This window comes from Lissotriton vulgaris, chromosome 6, assembly GCF_964263255.1.
Source record: "Lissotriton vulgaris chromosome 6, aLisVul1.2, whole genome shotgun sequence".
Classification (NCBI taxonomy): domain Eukaryota; kingdom Metazoa; phylum Chordata; class Amphibia; order Caudata; family Salamandridae; genus Lissotriton; species Lissotriton vulgaris.
The window spans coordinates 419523508-419546246 of NC_141694.1; the positions used below are offsets into that span (position 1 = coordinate 419523508).

The 22739-nt window shown below is 42.8% G+C and overlaps 1 protein-coding gene across 5 annotated transcripts in view; it reads left to right on the forward strand.

Moving 5' to 3' along the window:
* The first annotated feature begins 633 nt into the window (after nucleotides 1-633).
* MLIP (muscular LMNA interacting protein) overlaps nucleotides 634-22739 on the forward strand; it is a 1527370-nt gene continuing 1505264 nt past the window's right edge. For all 5 annotated transcript variants that reach the window (XM_086926435.1, XM_086926437.1, XM_086926436.1 and 2 more), the window contains exon 1: nucleotides 634-803. In XM_086926435.1, coding sequence (XP_086782561.1) covers nucleotides 741-803 — 63 coding nt within the window. In that variant the 5' untranslated portion in view covers nucleotides 634-740. The remainder of the gene's footprint in view (nucleotides 804-22739) is intronic.

Below are 22739 nucleotides of genomic sequence, written 5' to 3' on the forward strand. Positions count from 1 at the left end.
TTGCTTTGAAAAGAAAATTGCTCTGAAAAATGTTTCCCATGCTGCGAAAATAATTGATGTATATATTATTTTCCAAGTTACGGCCATTAAATATTTTGTAAAAAAACATGTTTTGCTTCGTTCAAATATTGCTTTTCATAAAATGTAAAGTTGTAACAGTGATCTCTCTTTAAAGTATTGCTTAATGGTGCTTGTATTAGACATGCGCGTTAAACGTTTCATTAGAATTTTCTGAGGGAGGCAAAGAATATCTGTCTAATATACGATGCTGGCCGGAATATTGCTATGTTTTAAATACTATATGTCCGATATCTATAGGGCTGAATTTTAACAGCGGATTTATTTCACGCCCCTTTAACTATTTAATTTAGGCCATAACATAAGTACGTGTTGGATAGCGCAGATTATGTTCAAATGCTTTTAGGAATTGGTAGTATTAAATTCATGGTTGTTTGGCAATTTCGAGGGATTTGGGGGGGGGGGGGGGGGGGGGGCTCAGTTGAAAGGTATTTCTAACAGTTCGGGCGGTGATGCTGAGAAAGGCCAACTTTATTGTTATCTGAGGCCAGCTGCCTGGCTTCTCTCGGTGGTTCTATTTGTGAGTTTTCTAGATCTATAAATGGAAACACAAGCTAGCACGGAGTTATCCGTCGAGCTGCTCGACTGGCTTACTGTGCCACAGCGTGGAAATGGCTTCGCTATCCAACATGCAGATGGAATAAATTGTATCCACCACGGACATGGAATTGGGCAAACCGAAGGCAGAAACCTCTTCAAACAAGGCTTCGAATCATAAAATGGCGGTAAGATTTGGAACACTTAAGACATGTGGAAAGTGTTTTGTGTAACGGTGCAGTGGGAGGGTAAAACAAAACAACTTCGCGTTTTTAGAAAAGTTGTCCCACTTCAGCCTGCTCTTCATGGTTCGTCCCGTCAATACGTTTTTTATGAGGTTTTATTATTGTTGATCCTAACTAGGCTAAAGCCTTACAGTGGCTGACGTAATCTTGTTATGCAAATTGGGGTTGACGTAATGCATTGCTTTTAAATTGAATACAGTAAACATCTCCTTTTATCACGCTGTATGTTCTTTATTGGGTCTGTCATTAGAGTCGTTTTTGCACTACAGTTTTCTTTCCAATAACACGACATTCCTGTTAAGGACATTTGGTGCACTAAATGCCTCGGCGCTTAGCCAGGATTGGAATCAGCGAATGAGTGTAACAGAATTCAGGGGCATGACAACAACAGGTGCACAGGCGAGGGCGGCGCCCACTTGCACTGGGACATTTAATTGAGATATATTACGACCTTGACTAAAACGAGCCTGCTGTTCTGCAGTCGTTTCACGCCGTGTCAAGGGCTATCAATTCTACTTCGGACGGCGGCGTGATTTAAGAGATCGAAATGGGGCAATCGGAGGATGCAGAACTATTTGTGGCAGTCTGAGGAGAAAGAAAAATAATGCATGTTGTGTCTTTCTCCTGCTTGTCTGTGGTCCCTTACAAGTAACACACAGATGGATGCTGTATTTGCTAGCAATAATTGTTATTTTCGAAAATAAAGGGTTCATGGCATTAACTGGAATGACTTGCAAAAAAAAAAAAAAAAAAGACCCCTGAGGACTTTCTCAGACAGCTAGTGGACAGAGCCTGCCAGCCTCTTTCAGTGTTGCATTCTTTGCACATCTCATCATCCAAATATTGTCCTTCACTTTCAACGTACTCAAAAGGCCTTCCACCGCTTATAGACAGTGTAGCGTGAAATCGACCACACTCGTAAACTACTTTAATTCTGTGCAAAAGCCTACCAACAGGTTGGTCTGGGCGTCTTAACTGAAATATACAATATCAAAGCACCTCTCTATTATACTTCACCTTTCGTTCAGTGCACGGTTTTATGCTTCTTTGGATTAAGTTGCAGATTGATTTTATGGTGTTGTTATCCATGGTCTCTATACCTAATTCTCATCATCACCTATGTCATGTTGGATGTGCCCTACCTGATGCCAGCTCACGGGATAATAACTTTCGTTTAAGGATTTTTTTTAGCCTGGGCTTTCATTTATCAAACCAGTGCATCTATGAATTGTAGTCTTTGTTGGCTGTACTAAACTAATGCATTTGTTACCAATGATGAGTTGTAAATTCAACTTCCCGTTGCAAATGACTTCATTTAGGAGTGCAAAGTACTTTTACAATTAAAAAGGCGGTATTTGTGTTAGTTTATCTCAAAGTAAAATTTCCCTCGTAAGATCTATCAGGCATATTACCAACAACTAGCGATATTTATCGCTAAGTAGGCTTAGCGGAATTTTTTTTATCGCAGTGCATCGCCGGATATTATCGCTGAGATAACGTGCAATTTGCAACGTTTATCTCAAAAGCGATAATATTTCCGGCGATTGCGGGGAAATCCGTGAATACCGCTGAGAATACAGCGATATTCACCCATTATCGCTAACAGGGTCTTAGCCATTATATCCACTTCTCATTGGATATAATGGCTAAGAGCTGGTCTGAGCAGGCGTTAGTTTTTGGAGATATTCGCACTTAGAGCAAATATTTCCATCACTACGCCTGCCTTGCTAATAGGCAGTAGCGACGTTAGCGACTGCTTTCAGTCGCTAACAGGTCCGGTACGCCCACTTTGCATGTCATTAGCGATAAATATCGCTGACATGCAAAGCGGGCACCAAACTGCTCGCTATCGCCTACAAGCTGTCGCTAACTGCTGTTAGCGACAGCTTGGTAATAGGTCAATAGAATTATCGCCGCTTAGCGGCCAAAAACGGCTGCTAAAGTGGCGAGAAATCACATATCGCCCGCCTTGGTAATATGCCCCTATGTGACTTAACCTACTTCCACAGGCAGAGCAGAGAGTGGGAGTTTCAGCATATGCACAGTTATAAACTAGCAGGTTTGCTAGAATTAATAGCCTTTTCCTGTTATTATTCTCTCTGTGAGATAAATTCCTTTTAAGAGCACGAGAATTGTAGGTGAAGGTTAGTTGTTACCGGGGAGAAAAAAGAAAGAAATACAATTGTACAGTTGCACTGTTATGAAGACAATTTGTAATGCATTTTTATACTATACCAACTACCTGTTTGAAAATGACTAACAGACGTAAATTGGAATTCACAAATTTTAATGGGAATACTCTCAAAAACATTTGTGAATTCCAGAAATCTGAAAACCTTCGCTCAAAAAAAATGGTAAATTTACGAGTGCAGATTGGTGGGATTTCTTTGACAATCATAGGTAGATGAATGATTTGGCAAGCCTATGTCAGTCATATGTTAGTATTAAAAAGATGAAGTTACTGAGTGGCAGTGCATGAATATAGAAAGAAGGCCAAGGAAGGACCAGGTATGTAGAGAGCACACTATTATAGCATTGTTATACAGGTTATCACTTGAAAGAGGACAATGGTTGAAAGCAAACTGAAGTAATCCAGCGCCAATTAAAAGTCATTTCTCATGAGAGGTCAAGGGGTTCATTAGGAATTCACGCAAATCTTTCCCCTATCTGCGAGTGTATTTCATGAGCAAATGATTTAAATATTCTGTGGACATGAAACGTGTTTTCATACTTCAGTCCTTTGTTCATTATTTCCTTTGATCATCTCCTTTCCTTGATGTGTGCCTGATTGTGCCTTTGTTAAAAATTGGGTGACTGGTTGTCTGGGGTGCGAGCCCTGGTCAAGCAGAAACCACAATCTTGTCAGGGTAAGGCACAAGTAAACCTCAAAGTAACCTGTGCTCACCCCCTGGTAGGCTGGCACAGAGCAGTCAGGTTTAACTTAGAGGCAATGTGTGAAGTATTTTTGCAACACTTCAAACAGTAAAACTGTGAAAACACCACATGAAAAGACCCCACACCAGATTAGCTCAATAGATCTTAATCTAATCAATAAAATAATACCAAAACACCAAAAATACAATCAGAAGTGGAGTTTTTAATTTTTAAAAATAAACAGCAAAGTACCACCTAAAACCTTAAAGCACCAACCAGGGACATCGGATCATGATGGACGAGTCAAAGTCAAATGTGCAGGCAAACCGTGATGGAGCGTGGGTTGTATACAGTCCCAGATTATTCCTGCTGAAGCTTTAACATCTCAAGTTTTGTGCCAAGAGTCCCATTTGCATTGGAGAGGATCGCCAGGAGCAAGGAGAGCATTATGGGTGGTGGTTGGCATAGAGCAAAGAGCAGGCCTGGCATTACAGATGGACGGGCTGAATCTTAGTGTTGGCGGTCACCCACGGCCTGTCAATGCTGCTGTGTGCAGATGGTCTGTCGGTGGCTCGCTCTAGATTTCAGTGCAAGCGGTGCAGTCTCAGTGCAAATGGGCCCATTTACATTTGCAAAGAGCCCAAAAGTTTGATTTTATGAATGCCGAGCAACCCCAAGGGTACAGGACCTGATGGGAACCACTTGGGGGTCAGGAACTGATACTGAGTCCAGGAGTTGGTTAAGGAGCCTTTTATGTTCTTGAGGCTCCGATAAGGAGGCTAGCAGGCTAGCCCTTTGAGTCACTCTGTGGTCCTGAGTTCAAGATGAAGTTGTAAATAATCTAATAAGGTAATTTCAATGTCATCCTATAGAAGAGGTAGGCCTTGCAATAGTGAAAAAGGAATTTAAGAGTTTTTCACTAACAGGACACATAAAACTTAAACGCACATGTCCAACTTTCTAAATGCATTGTGCCCTGCCCTTGGGGCTGTCTATGGCCTACCCTAGGGATGATGTATATGTATTCAAAAAGGAAGAATGGGGCCTGGCAACAATGTTTGCAGGTCGAAATGGCAATTGAAACTGCATACACAGGCTCTGTAATTGTAGGTCTGAGATATGTTCAAAGTGCTACTTAAGTGGGTGGCACAACTAGTGCTGCATTCCCACTACTAGCATTTGATTCTCAGGCCCTGATCACATTTAGTGCCACTTTACTAGGGACTAACAAGTACATAAATATGCCAATTGGGTATAAGCCAATATTACCATGTTTTAAACTGAAAGCACAAGCACTTTGGCACTTGTTACTTAGCAGGTATGAGCATTTATGCTCAGGTTGCAGCTTGATAAATCAGGCACGACATTCCATGGGCGTTTATTTCAATCATTAAATGTTTTATTTTTCAAACCGTGAAACGTTTCATCTTAAATTTCGATAAAGCTGTAGACTTCTCCATCCATGCACGTTTAGCACTTATAGTCCCTTCCTTTCACAGCACCATGGTAGTTTGTAGACCTTCAAGGGACTGTGTGCAAGGAAACTTAAAGAATGGACAAGCCACCCACATACGGAACCAGGAAGAGTAGTCTGTTTGCATAGTTGATTAGTCTTAACTCATAAGGTTTCCTTCTCCTTGTCAGCAGTGTCTCTGCTTTTAATTGCTGTCACAATCTTAGATGCAATTGGAGCTGTCAACACTTGATCAACATGGAGCCGTTGCTGGGAGCTTGATTTTCCTCGTGTTGCCAAGGGTGTGTTTTGCCAATTCCTTCTTTTTTTTTCTCATGCAACCTTCTTGTACATTTCTACTACGGTTCTTTTGGTGGGAATCTCTACATTTACTTTCAATACAAATTGTTTATTCACGTACAGTTTATTTTTTAGTTTGTTGACTTAAAAAATTAGCACTGTCACCTTGTGACCTATGAAGCACAGTTTTCTCTTCTGGCCAACATTTAATTGTAATTCCTGGCTTCCAACTGCCATAAGTTCTTCCTTCACTTCTTCCAATGTGGTTCCTCTTTTCTGCAGGTAAACTTCTCCAAAGTACTCACATTTTATGGGACGTGCTGTGACAGTAGTTGCAAAAATAAGGGTACCCCTAAAAATGAGAATATTTCCTAAATCAGGGTATAAATAACATGTGTGAAAAAACATTTAGGAAATTTATTATTAGGTGGACCTCCAAAATTTCAATAACAATATGTAAACTCCCAGATACTGTTCATTATGAAAAACATTTATTCATAGAACAATATTTTGTTTGTTGTCCTTTTAGTTAAAGATTAGTATATCTTTATTATGTATATGTACAGAAACGTCTGTTCAATTCATTCTAAAACCCACGATTGGCCAATTTCTGTAATAATCCCTAATATATGTGTTCAGGCATACTCCCAAATTCATCCAGTGCATATCTCATCATAGATATTGTAATGATATAATGCAAAAATATATTCAGATTTTGTTTAAGGCAAAACATTAATTATCCATGAATAGTTATTCACTTCATACTATGTATATAGTCTCTAATTTTTATTATTCATTTAGATGTTTTGAGACTTTCTTCATATGAAATATCCAGTGGTCTGTTTGGGATATGATGTCACAGATTGGAGTCTGAACACTGTCTTAGTAGAACAAGCATTTGCAACGCAATAAGTCTTGCATTTACGCGAGTTTGAGCTATTCGCACCGTAAATTACAATGTATTTTATTTATGCTTTGGTTTTTAAAACAAATAAAAGGCATTGTCAATTGCGATGCTAGTAGCTTAAACTCCCACAAATGCGAGACCTATTGCATTGCAAATGCTTGTTATGCAATGAGGTCTGGAGGCACGCACTCTTAATAATATCGCTAACACTGTTAGGATAATGTTTGATTTTTATTCTCCGTGAACTATAAGTTGAAGGTCATGAGAGAATACAAACAATGATGTTACATTATAAGAATGCGTATATGTGGAGAAGTGGAGAAGTGTGGCTCAATGGTTAGAGTGGCAGACCTTGATGCAGAGCGCTAGCCAGGGACCAGGGTTCGATTCCCGCCTTGGTGGGATCGGGCTTAAATTCCTCTGACCGGATATTCTCGCCTCAGTGCCGAATCTAAGCATGGGCACCATGCTGCAACTCTGGGCAATAACTTGCTTAGTCTCCACAACGGCCCCCGATACACAAGGGATGCCTGGTTTCACCATGGGATGCCCAGGAGTGGACACCTCACAAGGAAAAGCCAGGAGGGGTTCCCTTGTGGTAGGAGTACAAGCGCCGGGATGCTTACGGGTTACTGTTCGCGCTATACAAATACAACACACATTTACATTTACATATGTGTTTCCTGAGCTACAGCAAGACATTTCAACTTGGCAGAGTTCACACTCGTACTCAGCCGCGGTCGGAAGTAGGAGTTCCTGCAGGGCGGTGATGTGGGGAGGGGGAGGGGCAGGGTGGGTGGTAGTAATGTATGGATTACGGAGTTTAAAAAGTAAGTAAACATATAAATAAATAAAACGAATTTCATTGCGTGCACTGCATCACCAAATACGATGTGGTGCGCACAACGAAATTTGTTTTATTTATTTATATGTTCACTTACCTGTTAAACTCTGTAATCCATACATTACTAGCCCCCTCCCTCTCCCTCCCCCTCCCCACGTCACTGCCCTGCAGAAACTCCTACTACCAACCGCGGCTGCTCGTACTACATAATTGTGTTCTGTCCTCTCTAACTATAGATTGGTTCATGAAAGGTGCCAAAGACTACCAGAAGTAGTCAAGTAAAATATTCTGAATCAAAATTAATTGGTTTTAAAAGCAGGGCAGTTATCGCCTTGCCGATTCCTGTTCTCATGTCATGTGGAGCGCATTTTTGAAGTTCTTGTCCTAAGACTGTGGTGGCATCAAGGCTGGTGATTGAGTTTCACAATGACTGACAGTCACCTCCATCCATGTGGTCCTTTTGCTCAATTACTCCTTCATATTTCTTTAGCTCGTCATGACACCCACATCCAGTCCTGGCTTTCACTCATCAGAGCACTTCATAGTTGGGACTCGGGAGTACATACTTATAGTAGGAATAACAAACCGAAAGTCCCATAATGCAAAGAGCTCCTGGCTACAATGCCAGGAGTGGGTGAAGGTTTCATACAAACAATATTACACCGTTATAAACCATTTGTAAAACTATCAAGGACTCTAGGACACAAATAAGGCTTTAAGTCGGTCGGGTCTCATCGGTGCTGAGCACCAGTAGTTTTTAAAGGGGGCTTTGAAACGGGTCTCTATCGGACTCTGTTTTGTGTCCTGGCACAGGCGGTCCTTTTTTTTATGGACTGCAGTGACAACAGGCACATCGATGTGTGGTGCTCACACTGCTCACTTCTCACAAGTGGAGAAGTTACGACATGACGTCATGCCAGGTGAGCATTGTAGGGAAAGGGAACTCTTTTAGAGAGAATCATTTTCTCTCTGGATTTCCCTTGTCTTTTGAAACGCAGGAGCAGCATCATTGTGGTGTCACCAGAGCTTTAAGCGCAAAAGTTTTAAATATTATATACAACAAGCCATCGTTGCTGTTTATTTATCGTATGCAACTAACAACCATTGACATAGCCAAAAGTTCTGACTTGTTGTAGGTATGATGTTACTTGTATCATATGTGTGGATGAAATGACAGAAATAGTAAAATAAAAGTCGAGCAGCACACTATGCTAAGGCACATTTTTAGCTTACGTGTTTGTAAGCTACGCCCCTTTGGGAGACCCCCAGTTTTTTCATCCCACTTAAAGCCCTGGACATAAAGAAACCAAGCCAAGCTTTAAATATGTCAACAGATGCTGATAACAAGAGCATGACTCTGAAATAATGTCTCTGTTGTACCCGGAGAGATATTGGTGCAACGCGGCAAGCTACCAGCTTCCAATATGAAATTTAGTTTTAAACATCCATCTATTCCGCTTACACCACCACCGCCGCAGTGCCGCCCTCTGGCAATCTCCGCCAATATTTGTGGACAAACTTGGTGCAAACGTCTGAAGAGCAATGTGAAAGGAGGAAAAACAGTGCAAATGTACAGTGTTAGACAGCCTTGCATCTCCTGATGTCGAAAAGCATCTTGTGTTTTGCTACCATTGACTACGATTGCAAAATATATTGTTTTCAAGACTAACAGTGTCTTTCAATTAACTCTGAACATTCCCGTAAAGTAGGCTTACTTTATGGAGAGTGGACTGTAAATCGAATGTGCTTTTAACGCCAGAAAATCTCATTGGTGCCTACATGTAATTAGTCGAGAGAACACTAATGGGTTTAGCTCTAATCAGTAAGGCTGAGCCACTTATCAAAGAGAATAACAAGACTGCCAATACTGATATTCAATTTGAATCTAATAGAAAGCGGCGCATGAGCAGTACATCAATACGAGCCGCCACTAGTTAATAGTTTTTTATTTTGAAAACATGATTTGATACACGTTTTTCTTTTTTTCATCAAATTCCTTTATGTACAAAAATCACAAGACCCCACAGAAGTATTAAAGAAAAAGTATTTAGAAAAAATGCCACAATGACTTGCCACCAATTTGACTTATCTCACCACTCACATTCATACCATACACAATCCATATTCAGAACCAAGTCACATCCCACAAACATTCAATTCACATACCCACTCCGTGGTTACCTAAATTCCTATTTTTCTTAAATTAACAAACCAAGGATCCTACACTAAACAAAGAACAATTTTACATCAAAGATTGATTGTGCACGACATATAATATCGGTAACTTTTATATTTGCACGCAATGATTTTAGAAATGCACAAAACCAACAAGCTTTTCAAAAGGTACAATTGTTTGACAAACACCATAAGGTCTATGCGTTAGGAGCCCGCTTCTTTCAGGGGTTCTCTTCAGGACCAAAACAACTGTAGGGAGAAGAAAGAAAGAAAATATTCTTAATTCAAAAAGACTATCAAGCTCAATAGCTCTATCACCATGTTAATCAGCCTCAAAAAGGAAATCTTACCGCTTCCTTAATCCACCAATGAATGGAGTTCAAAAGTTATCTAGAACGGAATAAAACAAAAACAAAAGTGGGGAAACAAAAGTGAAAAGGAAAACTCTGTCAGAGATCAGTTCCAATTGTTAGACAAATTCTAATTAGAACTCAATAGAAAGTCACTTACTGCAATAACGCCGTGGAGGCTCGTGATGATGTTTTTCAAAGATTGCCTGTAATGCGAAACTAATGGTTTGCGAGTGCCGGAGGGAAAACCTCTGATCCCTCACAATGGTGGGTGAGTCGCTTAACAAGGCGTGTCCAAAGCTGAAATGAAAAAGCACGAGCGGCTATACAGCACAATCTTCTAAGTATTATGATGAATAATGTCAGCGGGCAACGTTGACCTGACATACCTTTAAAGCGGCTTCACGTTGTTTTGCAGCTTTTTACGCTGGTTTGGCATATCTCTTTATTAAACGTAGTTCTGGAAAAAAGGACTGGTGAGGACTATTTACAATTAGGTTGTAAACACAGTAGGAATGTTGAAAATGTTCAAAACAGCCGAAAACGCTGCCTACCTACTCGATACAATGCTCTCTTTTTCGTTAGGAAGAATTCTCAGCAACGCACCGTTGAAACCGGCCAGAGAATCGGTTAGTGGGCCGCCATTAGCAGATTACATATGTAACGCTCTCTAGGAATTCTAGGGCTTCCACTGTGGATTCTGGGAGCTGTGGTTAACTCCTGGTTTCTCAATAAGAACACACTTAATGGAGACAGAACTAAGTGGCCAATATTGAGGTAAAAAGGGCTGAGTGCACAAAATTTTGAAGACAGCACAGAGTCAGAAAGCGGCTAAAAAATATGAGAGGGGTTCCACCCAGCTACAGATGAATGGTAACAGCTTGTAAATTTCAGATAATTAGTTTAGGCCTATTGTTGTGGTGTCAAATTTTACGATAAGCATTGCTTCGCGCTGAGATAATTTCTAGTCTATTTTGCCTCCTCTGGTTCTCGTTCCACTTTTGAAATAATTGTCCAGTGCAAATCTCTTTCTGTGTGTGATTTTTTACTCCAATGATTCATCAATGGGGCAGTCTCAATATTTTTTCTGATTCGAGATTTGTGTTCTGTGATTCTTTTGCGGAACTCTCGATTGGTTTTCCTTATGTACAACATCGGGCATGGACATAAAATTCCATATACAACATGTTTAGACTTGCAGTTCGTAAAAGCATCAATAGTATGTTCACAACATATGCATGTGCCACACTTGTGGTGTCCTGTGACTGGTGTCAAACCCATAAGTTCCCTTAATGTGGGGTTTGGTGGTTTTTTGATAGCTGCCCTGACTACATGCTTGGAGACACTTTTTTCTTTTTTGAATGCGAAGAGAGCTACACTTGAAAAGGATGGATCAGGTTCTGAACAAGGTGCCAGTTCCAGTTAATAACTTTCTTAAGTTGATTAGGTTTGAGGCAGAAAGTGGTGACAAACACTTGTCGTTGCATGGAAGATGTTTCTTTTTTATTCAGCAGTGTTTCCCTAGGAGTCCACCATGCCCTCTTCATGGATGATTTTACCAGTTTTTTGGGGTAACCTCAATCGAGGAGTCTTTTTAGAAGATTGTTGGCATGTAAAGTATATTCGTCTTTGTAAAACAATTGCGACAAATTTTTAAAAATTGACCATATGGTAAATTCTCCTTCGAACTTCTCGGCTTAAGTCTGAAGGAGAATTTATCATATGAAGAGCACTGGCTTTCACCTCGAATTTTTGAATCTTTTAAAAGCAGTAGTTTTTATACCAGCTCTATCTTAAGCATAGCACATCCATGGTCTTTGCACTTGGATGTTTTTTCATCCACACATCTTTTTTGAATTTTTGGTGAGCACAACATGGGTAATAATTGGGTTCTATCTCTTCACATTTTATTTCATAGAGTACTCTAGGCTATAATCCTCTTTTACTGTGACACACCAAGTAGTTTAAATGTACTCATCCTATAGCTAAGTACAAGTTTAAGTAGGACCAATCATTTGTACCCAAGATGTTTTTTAATATATTTATAGGACTTATATCATACATTTTTCCTGATGAAGGCTTAATGCCAAAACTCGCATAGGATACACATTTTCCCAGCAATGGCAAACATGAATGCTCTTTTCTACTAAGACAGTGTTCAGACTCTAATCTGTGCATCATATCCCCAATAAACCACTGGATATTTAATACGAAGGAAGTCTCAAAATATCTAAATGAATAATAAAAATTAGAGACTATATACATAGTATGAAGTGAAGAATTATTAATGCATTAAACAAAATCTGTATATAATTTTTGTATGATATCTTTACAATATCCATGATGAGATAGGCACTGGATGAATGTGGGAGTATGCCTGAACACATATATTAGGGATTATTACCGAAATTGACCAATCGTGTGTTTTAGAATGAATTGAACACAAGTTTTTGTACATATACATAATGAAGATATGCTAATCTTTAACTAAAAGGACAAAAGAATAAAATATTGTTGTATGAATAAATGTTTTTGATAGTGAACAGTATCTGGGAATTTACATTTTTTATTGAAATTTTAAAGGTGCACCTAATAATGAATTTCCTAAATGTTTTTTCACACAAGTGCTGTGACAGTGGAATTTTCTGTGTTTCTGTTATTGCATTGTGTTGTTCACGTCAGTGCTTAATTTGTGAAAAAATAAGTGCCAGGGCTCCCGTCAGGAGTCCACTGCTATGTGCACCACCCATTGCCCCTGCTAGCGCTGTCAAAAATAGTAACAACGCAGCTACTAACCAATGACAATTCGGACTATTTCAGGCCCCCAATTCTATAAGAATGGCTTGGGTGGCAGGTAATAGTCATTTTAATGTATATTGAACTAATAATTAACTGTTGCTGTGGTCATCTCTAAATTAGCCATACAGCACCACCTTGTGGCAGACTGTCACCAGCACCGGTGTTGACAATTAAGTGCTGGTGCCCTGCACCGGAAACCACCAGCTCAATTAAGAACTTAATGTGTGTATACATGGAAGTTTTAACCACACAGTGTTTTGTATGTCTGGCGCAAAGCAAAGATTTTCACTCAATGAGATAATAGTCAGAAATAAGCATGAGAAAGAGTGAAGACTGATGTAATTGCGGGTTAATTCATTAGTATTGCATATGAGTTTAATGAAAGATAAAGCCAAATTGGACTTCATGTCAACCTGCCGGATCTTGCAACACATGCTTGGTAGGACATGTGTATATACTTTACAGATGTTCTGCTTCTTTGCTTCGATTACACATGCCTTCAGATGTAAGTGATGTGAATTCTCAGTGACCCAAGCTTGCTTCTATAATATCAAGTATATTTAGAACTAACTTTCCTGTCATTTAAGCACATTCCCCAAGATGCACCTGTCCATTAGCCACTCAACCTCCCACGTCGATACCACACATTATGCGTGGAAGGCCAGATGACTGTGGTGCCTAAGCACAAAACGACATCTCTGAGAAGGCATCATACAGTCAAATTAATCATGCAAGTCTGCTCACATATGAATGCATTTTCATAGCAAATTTAAACAGCATGTTTTTAGCACAAATATTGTACAAACGAACGAAAATTGCTAATTGATTACCAACAGACATAACATATTAAAATGTTGTCTTTAAATTAGATGAACAGAAATAAGCCGACATCTTGCAATACAGTAGTATTTATTACCATGCGATAGGGGTAAGGGTCGGTTATAGTCCGCCATTTTGCCATTTTGTGCAAACTACCAATGTATACTACTAACATTTTTGTGGTCTCAGTCCTTCATGTTGCTCTTAGAATGTAGTTATAACCAAGGCCGCCTACCATGTCTCGTGGAGCTCACTGAATCGAAGGAAATGCATGATAGCTAAACAGTCATGTATATATTAATTAGTAAAACCATACAGCGTAGACGAAGAATACATCAAACACAATAAGAATGGCTTACACATGCAAACTAGGGGCCTCATTTATGAAAAGTGACGCATCGCTGCGTGAAAACAGCGATACGTCACTTTTCACTGCGCACTCCTTGCGACACCAATGATGCGTCATATTTAATGTATGACGCATCATGTCGCAAGGACTTACAGATACTTCAGTATTTCTGACGCATCTGTAAGCGCAAAAGTGACGCATTGCTGGAGTGTGTCACAAAAGTGACGCATCTCCAGCAATGCGTCCTTTCACATGGGGAAAGCCCCATGTGAAAGGGCTTGCGTCAGTCTTACGCCTGCTGTGAGGCAGGCGCAAGATTTTGACGCAACAGCATCCTAAAAGTGACGCAGTGAAATCTCATAGATTTCACTGCGTCACTATTACGAGGCTTTTTGCGGGGGAACGCCCCCTCTGCATACATTATACCTGACGCAGGTATAATGTGGCGCAGGGGTTTAAAAAGTTACGCATCTACCTAGATGCGTCACTTTTTAAATATGGCGCAACAAGGCGCATGTTTTACGCCGCAGATGCGTCACAAAAAGTGACGCATCCGCAGCGCAAAACTGACGCAAGGCCTCATAAATGAGGCCCCAGGTCCGTAAGTGTAAATATAAACAGACCCCAATTAGGAGACCGGCAGATCTGGAGCATAAGCACATTTTTAACTGAAAATTGTAACCACCTAAAAACAAGTACAAAAATGTTAGAAAGCAGGTAAACGTTGAACAGACATAGAAAATGTTAAAGACACAAGATAAATGGGATCGTTTTTGTAAGGAAATAATGAGTACAACGTCAGAGATAGGTTAAACAAGAAGGTGTGGAAAAAGATCACCACTTAAGCATGTCAGCATGTAACACAAATAGGGCATCACACAGAATCAATTGTGTTACTTTGCATTTGACATCATACAGCCCAGTGTGTCAGTCCGTGCTCTGGATACCTCAGAAAGCAGTGGCAAGTGTAGGTTCATGGGTACATGTTAGGAAGCTGAACATATCCCAACAGTTTAGGCTTAACTGAATTATGAATATAAGAAATTCACCTAACACTATACTGGAACAGCGTGGCTAAAGTGTTATATACATGCTCTACAGGAGCTCCCGCATGATGCATCTCACAAAGACATCACAGAGGTGAGACAAAGGTCTGCTTGAAATATCGTGGTCTTAACCTGTAGAACCTGCGTAACCAAGATGTGCTCTTAGAACAGTACTGGGGAGAAGGGGGGAACAAGAGGAACATGTCGAAATCTAATATGGATTGGAAAATAAAACATTTAAGATTTAAGTAAAAATTTTAACAAAAATAAACTTGCTATGAATAAATAACAGATGGAAATTAATTAGAATAAGTATTTTCAGTAGAAACAAACAGGATTAGCATACACAAGAAGGTCAGTTGGATGCAATGCAAGGGTGTGGAAAATGGTGAAGTCGTGAAAAACATACAATGAAGCTATGCATCTTTCAAGCAATCCTGGATGAAAAGATAGGTCCAATAGTAAGTGAACGATATTCAAGTGACATTGGGTGTTTGAATATATTGAAAAGGATTTCAAGACTGTTGATCTTCGCCCTTTTTGTGCGGTCACTACAGGATTTTTGCCTTCTGTAGCTGAACCCGTTTTTGGTTGGCATTAGGACTCTGTGCGCCTTTCCCTGCTAACCAGTGGTAAAGCGCGTGTGGTCTCTCTCTAAAATATTTTACAATTGGCATCTACCCTATTGGTACACTTAATTTGCTTGTAATTCCTTAATATATGCTCCTAAATGTTCCCAGTGCCAATAAATTAACTGCTGCTAGTGTGCAGCAGCACTCATTGTGCCACAAACCAAAGTAGCCCTTTAAAACAGGCCTCAGCACTGCAGCCTGTAGTGAAGTTTTAAGGTGTTAGTTTGACCTGGCAAATAAACCTTTTGCCAGGCTTGAGCCGTGAAAGAACAGCGTAGCAATGGTCAGCTTGCCTCCTGTTTCTCATAGTGGCTTGCAGGAGCCAATGTTAACAACACCCTGAACATTCGTGAACACAAAGTCAGTTTATGTGAATCAAAGGGGTAGGGGAGTGCTGGTGTCAGTAGCGATCTGTGGAAGTGGGTCAAGGAGACCAGGAGTTAAGCCACTCCCTCAATGGCCTTGCTGCACCAATCCTAACATGTGTTTTGTGGGTAGAGTGTAAAGCAAATGCAAATTTCCCAACAGAGGAGCTTCCAAGGGTGCTTTCTTTTAAACATTCTGCTGCTGTTGACTTAAACCTCAGTTTTATTACATATAAGGAAGTGATTGCAGACGTTAAGCAAAATGTCCCAATGAAAGAGATGCATTGGTCAAAGATCAAGAGAGCTACTTAAGAGCCAAAGGAGTCAGTGAATGCATATTATAAGAGGCTTATGCAGATTCATAGAAAGGTCAGTTGAGTGAAAGACCCCACAATAGAAAGCAATGGGTTTGTGTCAGCTTTAATTTCTGGTTTACAACCAGAACCTAGGGGCATATTACCAAGCAATAGCGATAATTATCACTATTGCTTGGTTAGAGACAAAAATTTACCGCAGCGCTGCGGCGATTTGTACCGCAAATAAACCTTGGTATTACCAAGGTTTAACGCAAATGCGGTAAAAATCGCCGCAAAGCATGAATATCGCTGAAAAGTCAGCGATATTCATGCATTAGCGAGCTAATGCTCTTAGCCATGTTATCCACCTCCCATTGGATAACATGGCTAAGAACTGCTCAGGGCAGGTGTTAGCTTTTGGAGATATTCCTGCTTAGCGTGAATATCTCCAAAAGTTGGTAATAGGAGATAGCGATGTTAGCGACTGTGTTCAGTCTCTAACATCTTGGCACGCCCACTTTGCATCTCATTAGTGATAAATATCACTGACATGCAAAGTGGGGCCCAAGATGGTCGCTATCTCCTACTAGCTGTCATTAACTGGTGTTAGCGGCAGCTAGGTAATAGGGAGATAATTTTATCTCCGCTTTCTTGGCTTTTAAAGCCAAAAAAGCGGAGATAAACCCCCTTGATAATATGCCCCTAGTTCTCATCTTCAGCAGAGTGCAGGCCCAGATTATAAATTAGGTATTGAAGTATGCAAAGTACTGCAGTGACTGTTTGAGTCATAGACTCTGGTTTTGGTGCTGCAAATCCTAGTCCAGATGCTGCTGTGCAGAGTGTGAGTGTGAAAGGAAGTAGTGTTTAGAATGTACAAGGTGTTCCCCATGGTAGACAAAGATGTGCAGTGAATGGTATATCTGTAGGTGTCTTAAACACTGGTGCGAGAAGGTAGACAAAATCCTAATCACATTTGGAATGATGTTATTCCCCAATTGGAGCGTAGACCAACTCAGTTAGCATAGAGTGAACTGTGACATTCCCTGCCAACATCCTAAGGCCAACTGGCTCCTGTGCATAATATGAAGAATCAAAGGCAATTTAATACAAATGTGCCCATAGCTTCAGTGAAGCAGCAGAATATGTGAAATGAATGTCAGTACTCCAGCAAAGTCCATTAATGACTAACAGAAATTTTGCACAGTTTCCAGCAACTGTGACTAATTCACAGTGATAGAGCTTAGGGGGAGGAGGATTGCATGATTGATGCAGTTGTAGAAATAGAGCAGAGTGGCCCATGTATAGACGGTGAGGTTATTAGTCAGCCAATATTTTGTCTGATGAATTCAGTTGCTATCTGCTCCATGGTTCACCCTCTGGAGATTCCAACCCTAATCCTATGGCAAATGAAATCCAAATTGTTGGTATCAGTAACAGACAGGTATTGGTCTTGGCCCTCTATGCATGGTCGCTCCCAAACATTTTTCTTTCACCCTCCTATTTTTCAGAACTTGATTTTTGGGGATTTAGGACTCTTTGCACTTTACTACTGATAACCAGTGGCAAAGTGCTCACTCCCTAAAATATAAAATTGGCTTACACTTCATTGGCATAATTAATTTACATATAAGTCCCTAGTAAGTCCCTAGCAATGTAGTCACCGTATACCAAGGGCCTGTAAATTAAATGCTACTACTGGGCATGTCACACTTTTTGTTCCACCCACTTAAGTAGCTCGTTAAAACCTGTCCCAGGTCTGCCATTTCAGCCTGACTGCAGTTTCAAACTGTCATTTCCACGTAGCAAAGTAAACCCCTTGCCAAGCCCTAACCCCCCTTTTATTACTTAAAATATACCCCTAAGGACACCCTTTTGAACGGATCTTTGTTTCCTGCACCAGGACGCTTGAGGAGCGCGGCGACTTGCTGCCCAGCTGACCCTTTTTGCCTTCACTGAGCCCACGACTCGCCGGACCCGCTTCGCGGGTCCCGCAGCGCGTCGCTTGCCAACAGGCTGCACTGAGGATTCCAGGAGGAGCGCGGGGACAGGCGAGTGAACCAGCGGGGCTGCGAGCGCAGGCAGGGGACTCCAGTGTCCAGGAGCCCCTGCGTGCCCAATCAGCAACACCTGGGCTGCTCTCCCCGCTGGCCACGCCCCCCCCGCCAACGGAGCTAAAAGCAGAATCAGCCTGAGAACCTGTGGGACACCCTTTTGAACGGATCTTTGTTTCCTGCACCAGGACGCTTGAGGAGCGCGGCGACTTGCTGCCCAGCTGACCCTTTTTGCCTTCACTGAGCCCACGACTCGCCGGACCCGCTTCGCGGGTCCCGCAGCGCGTCGCTTGCCAACAGGCTGCACTGAGGATTCCAGGAGGAGCGCGGGGACAGGCGAGTGAACCAGCGGGGCTGCGAGCGCAGGCAGGGGACTCCAGTGTCCAGGAGCCCCTGCGCGCCCAATCAGCAACACCTGGGCTGCTCTCCCCGCTGGCCACGCCCCCCGCCAACGGAGCTAAAAGCAGAATCAGCCTGAGAACCTGTGGGACACCCTTTTGAACGGATCTTTGTTTCCTGCACCAGGACGCTTGAGGAGCGCGGCGACTTGCTGCCCAGCTGACCCTTTTTGCCTTCACTGAGCCCACGACTCGCCGGACCCGCTTCGCGGGTCCCGCAGCGCGTCGCTTGCCAACAGGCTGCACTGAGGATTCCAGGAGGAGCGCGGGGACAGGCGAGTGAACCAGCGGGGCTGCGAGCGCAGGCAGGGGACTCCAGTGTCCAGGAGCCCCTGCGCGCCCAATCAGCAACACCTGGGCTGCTCTCCCCGCTGGCCACGCCCCCCGCCAACGGAGCTAAAAGCAGAATCAGCCTGAGAACCTGTGGGACACCCTTTTGAACGGATCTTTGTTTCCTGCACCAGGACGCTTGAGGAGCGCGGCGACTTGCTGCCCAGCTGACCCTTTTTGCCTTCACTGAGCCCACGACTCGCCGGACCCGCTTCGCGGGTCCCGCAGCGCGTCGCTTGCCAACAGGCTGCACTGAGGATTCCAGGAGGAGCGCGGGGACAGGCGAGTGAACCAGCGGGGCTGCGAGCGCAGGCAGGGGACTCCAGTGTCCAGGAGCCCCTGCGCGCCCAATCAGCAACACCTGGGCTGCTCTCCCCGCTGGCCACGCCCCCCGCCTATCACCCAATGAAGACATAGCTGTAGAGTCATAAGGAGTGCAGTATCTCCGCTTCGCGGGAGCGACCGGGAGAAGCCCGGGACAAGGGCGGGACCGTTTGAGGCCGTTCGAGGACTAAGAGGACTGGCCTGGCCCACCCCCTTGGTTCTTGCCACTGTCATCGTGCCTGGACTCTGAGATTAGTGAGTACTCTACAGAAATCATAACTGTCACACATTATGTGTACTCGGGGGAGTCGCAGTAAGACTGCGCTGGGTTTAACTAAGCCAAATGGTACCTTGGACGATTTTCTTGTAAAAACAAACTTGGCAATAGATGCCGAAATCACAAAAATGCAGAAGAGGGTTTCAATCGAGTTAGACGCTGCGCGCAGACTTTCCCAAACATTTGCTAATTCTAAAAAATCTTCCCTGGGAAACATTGCGTCTGCTGCATCCCCGGAACAGGCTTTATGCCCCCCCCTCTGCTGATCCTCGCTGACGTTCACCACTCTCCCCCTTCCTCCTCTCCACTCCCATTAGACTCCTCCTTTATCTTCTCACCCATGACCTCCAAACTTACTGAGGGTCAATTGCTTACTGAACAGGGAATCTCTATCACCTTGCCGGACATTCCTGCCCCTTCCTTTTCTGTTGCAAAAAGTAAAAACCTAGATCGCCAAGGCCTGAAAAAGAAAAATAATGCAAAAGCTGCTTACGCTCGTAAGAAAGCAAAAATTGCAAGGCAGCAGTTTTTCAACCATAGAAGAACTCTGCCCAACACAGGTGAGCTCAAACAAACACCACCTCCAGCTACCCAGCTAACAGGGGGGGATAGCAACCTTATTTATCTTAACACCACTACTGCCCCCGTTTCAGAGAATCATGCTGTCCCTGGCGATAAATCAACAAGGGGAGGGCAAAATGAGCTAGGGAGGGTCATGGACAAGGCGGGTGATGATGAAGACTTTCTCAAAACAGTCTGGGTTACTTTAAAACAACTATTGACACCTTTTGAACTCAGACTGTCACGTATTGAGAATCACCTTCTTGAAATGGATAAAACCCTAGTATCCCTGGCCACGCTTAGCCTAAAACAGCTGGAAGCAACATATCCCCATGTTACCGAGGTTGCCTCCCAGGTTAGTAATGATGGCATCCAACCTGCACCAGCCTCTAACACTGGCATCCAAACGGCTCCAGCCCCCAAGGAGGCCCCCCTTGTTCCTTCAATTCTGCCCTCACTTTTACCCCCCCCCATTACCCAAACCTACTCCAATTCCCAAACCCCGGAAAATTGCAAATGTCGCTGCCCCTCCCTCATCAAATCCACCAAAACCAGAGAAAAAACCTTCCAAAAAGCAGGTGCAGCCCAAAACTTTTCCTATAACTGACCAGAAAGCGAGCAAGCCTATCACCCCTCTTTCAGAGCGCCCACCTAACCCACATCAAAACCATCAGAACTTTCGCGGGGGCTATATTGACCTCCCCCCTGAGGCCGGGCCTTATGTTGTCATCCTGGCTGGGGTACCTCCGCTTGACCCTGACACTGTGGAAACCCAGTGGTCCTTAAAGAACAAAGTGATCTACTGGCTAAATGTTAACAGGCAGCTCCCTCATACCAACAGGAGTAGGGTCTTAATGGTCAGGCGAGTCCCATGGGTGGGTCGCACTTACAAATCGATATCAGGAGACTGCATTGTGGTGTCATTTGCAGACCCTCATACAGCCCATCTCATTACCTCGTGGGATCCATATGCATCTGAACAAGCCATTGTCACTAAACCCCTTACCTTTTTTTACCCCCCAAAACAGGTAGTAGAGTGTCCTGGGGCCTGGACCATAGCAAATAACCACAGATGGAAGGGGCCTGGGCACGGATGGCAACCCACTAACAACTGGTGGGAAGGAGCACCCACTACGAACAGGTTCGAATGCCTAGATCAGGTGGATTGACTGGGAATTGTCGATCCTCCACCTCGGTCGAGTGCCCAAAATCACTCAATGAATGCCAGTAGCAGTGATAAATCACCACTCATCGACAACATTCCGACCCATTCGGTGGTGGAACAACCCTGCCCTGTCCAGCACCCCCCCCCCAGTGCGGGCCACACAACATCTAGATAGGGTACATCCCCAAGCTCCAGTAGACCTAACGAGGAATGTGGGCCAACTACACCAGGAAGTCAGCGACTTAAAGCATTCACTGTTATCCTGGAATGTAGCTGGTCTGGGAAATAAGATCATGCACAAACCTTGGTTGGAGACTGTGCAGAAGCATGGCATACTTTGCCTGCAAGAAACTTGGCTTGTAGAGGAAAGGCATATAATGGGGTTTCGAACATTCCATTCACCCGCTGTGCCCTCTCCTCAGGGTCGCAATAAAGGGGGTTTGTGCATATACACCTCGAATGTAGGGCATATAAAGGTATATAATTTCCATTCTGACCAATATTTCCAAATCCTTTCATTTAAATGGGGCACCACACAAAAGGTCATACTGGTGAACTTCTATAATAACATGCCAGTAAATGAAATGGAATTGATTTTGAATAAAATGTCAAACCACATTCATAAAGTGAGAGATCAAAACACGGGGGACCATACAGTTCTTTGGGTGGGAGATTTCAATTGTGCCATCTGCCCATTTTCTGAGTTAGGTTTGTGCGGCCTTGCAGATCATGAGGAGGATGGCCCTTTCCATTTCTCACACACCAACCTGGGGTCTCTCCTTAATAGTATTATATTCTCTTTTGATCTTACTTTCATTAATCAGGCATGCTCCCCCCCAGTTTCCTTTGCCCCTACATACAATGGAAGAGGCTGTGAATCTACAATCGACTTTGCACTGATATCACCCACTAAACCCAATTTTATAACTTTTTGGGAGATAGGAGATGAACCAATGAGTGATCATTACCCTATTACCTTTGGGGTAAGGCTCCCAGAGGAGAAAGCAAAGGAACCTAGCGGGCCACTTTATCCACTAGAGGTCACCTTAACAAAGATAAACGGCTATGTGATAAAGTGGGAGAAATTGAACCCTACAATCTTTTTTCACAAACTTATATCATCTTGTCTTGCAGACATATTTGTCTGTTTAGAAGAAGATATTGATCCTAAGGCGATTATGGCAGCTTTCGCTAATATTCAGCTGTACATAAAAGATACTTTAACTAGGAGCCATAAAAAGAATGGGAAACACGCATGCGGGTGGTTTGACTCCAGGTGTACAGCTGCCCTAAAGAATTTGAAGAAAGTTTTAAACACCTTCCCGAAAAACAGGGTTCAAATTTCCCAGGCCAGACGAGAGTATAAGAGGGAAATTAACCATCGGAAGGCAACTATGAAAAGGGAGGCCTGGGAAGCTTTGGGGGAAGCTGCCAGGAATAAGGACACCAACCTCTTCTGGAAAGTTATAAGATCAGTATACAACACAAAAGATACTGAAAATTGCATAGATGTAGCAATCACGGCAGAGCTCTGGGTAGAACACTATGGCAAACTTTACACCAA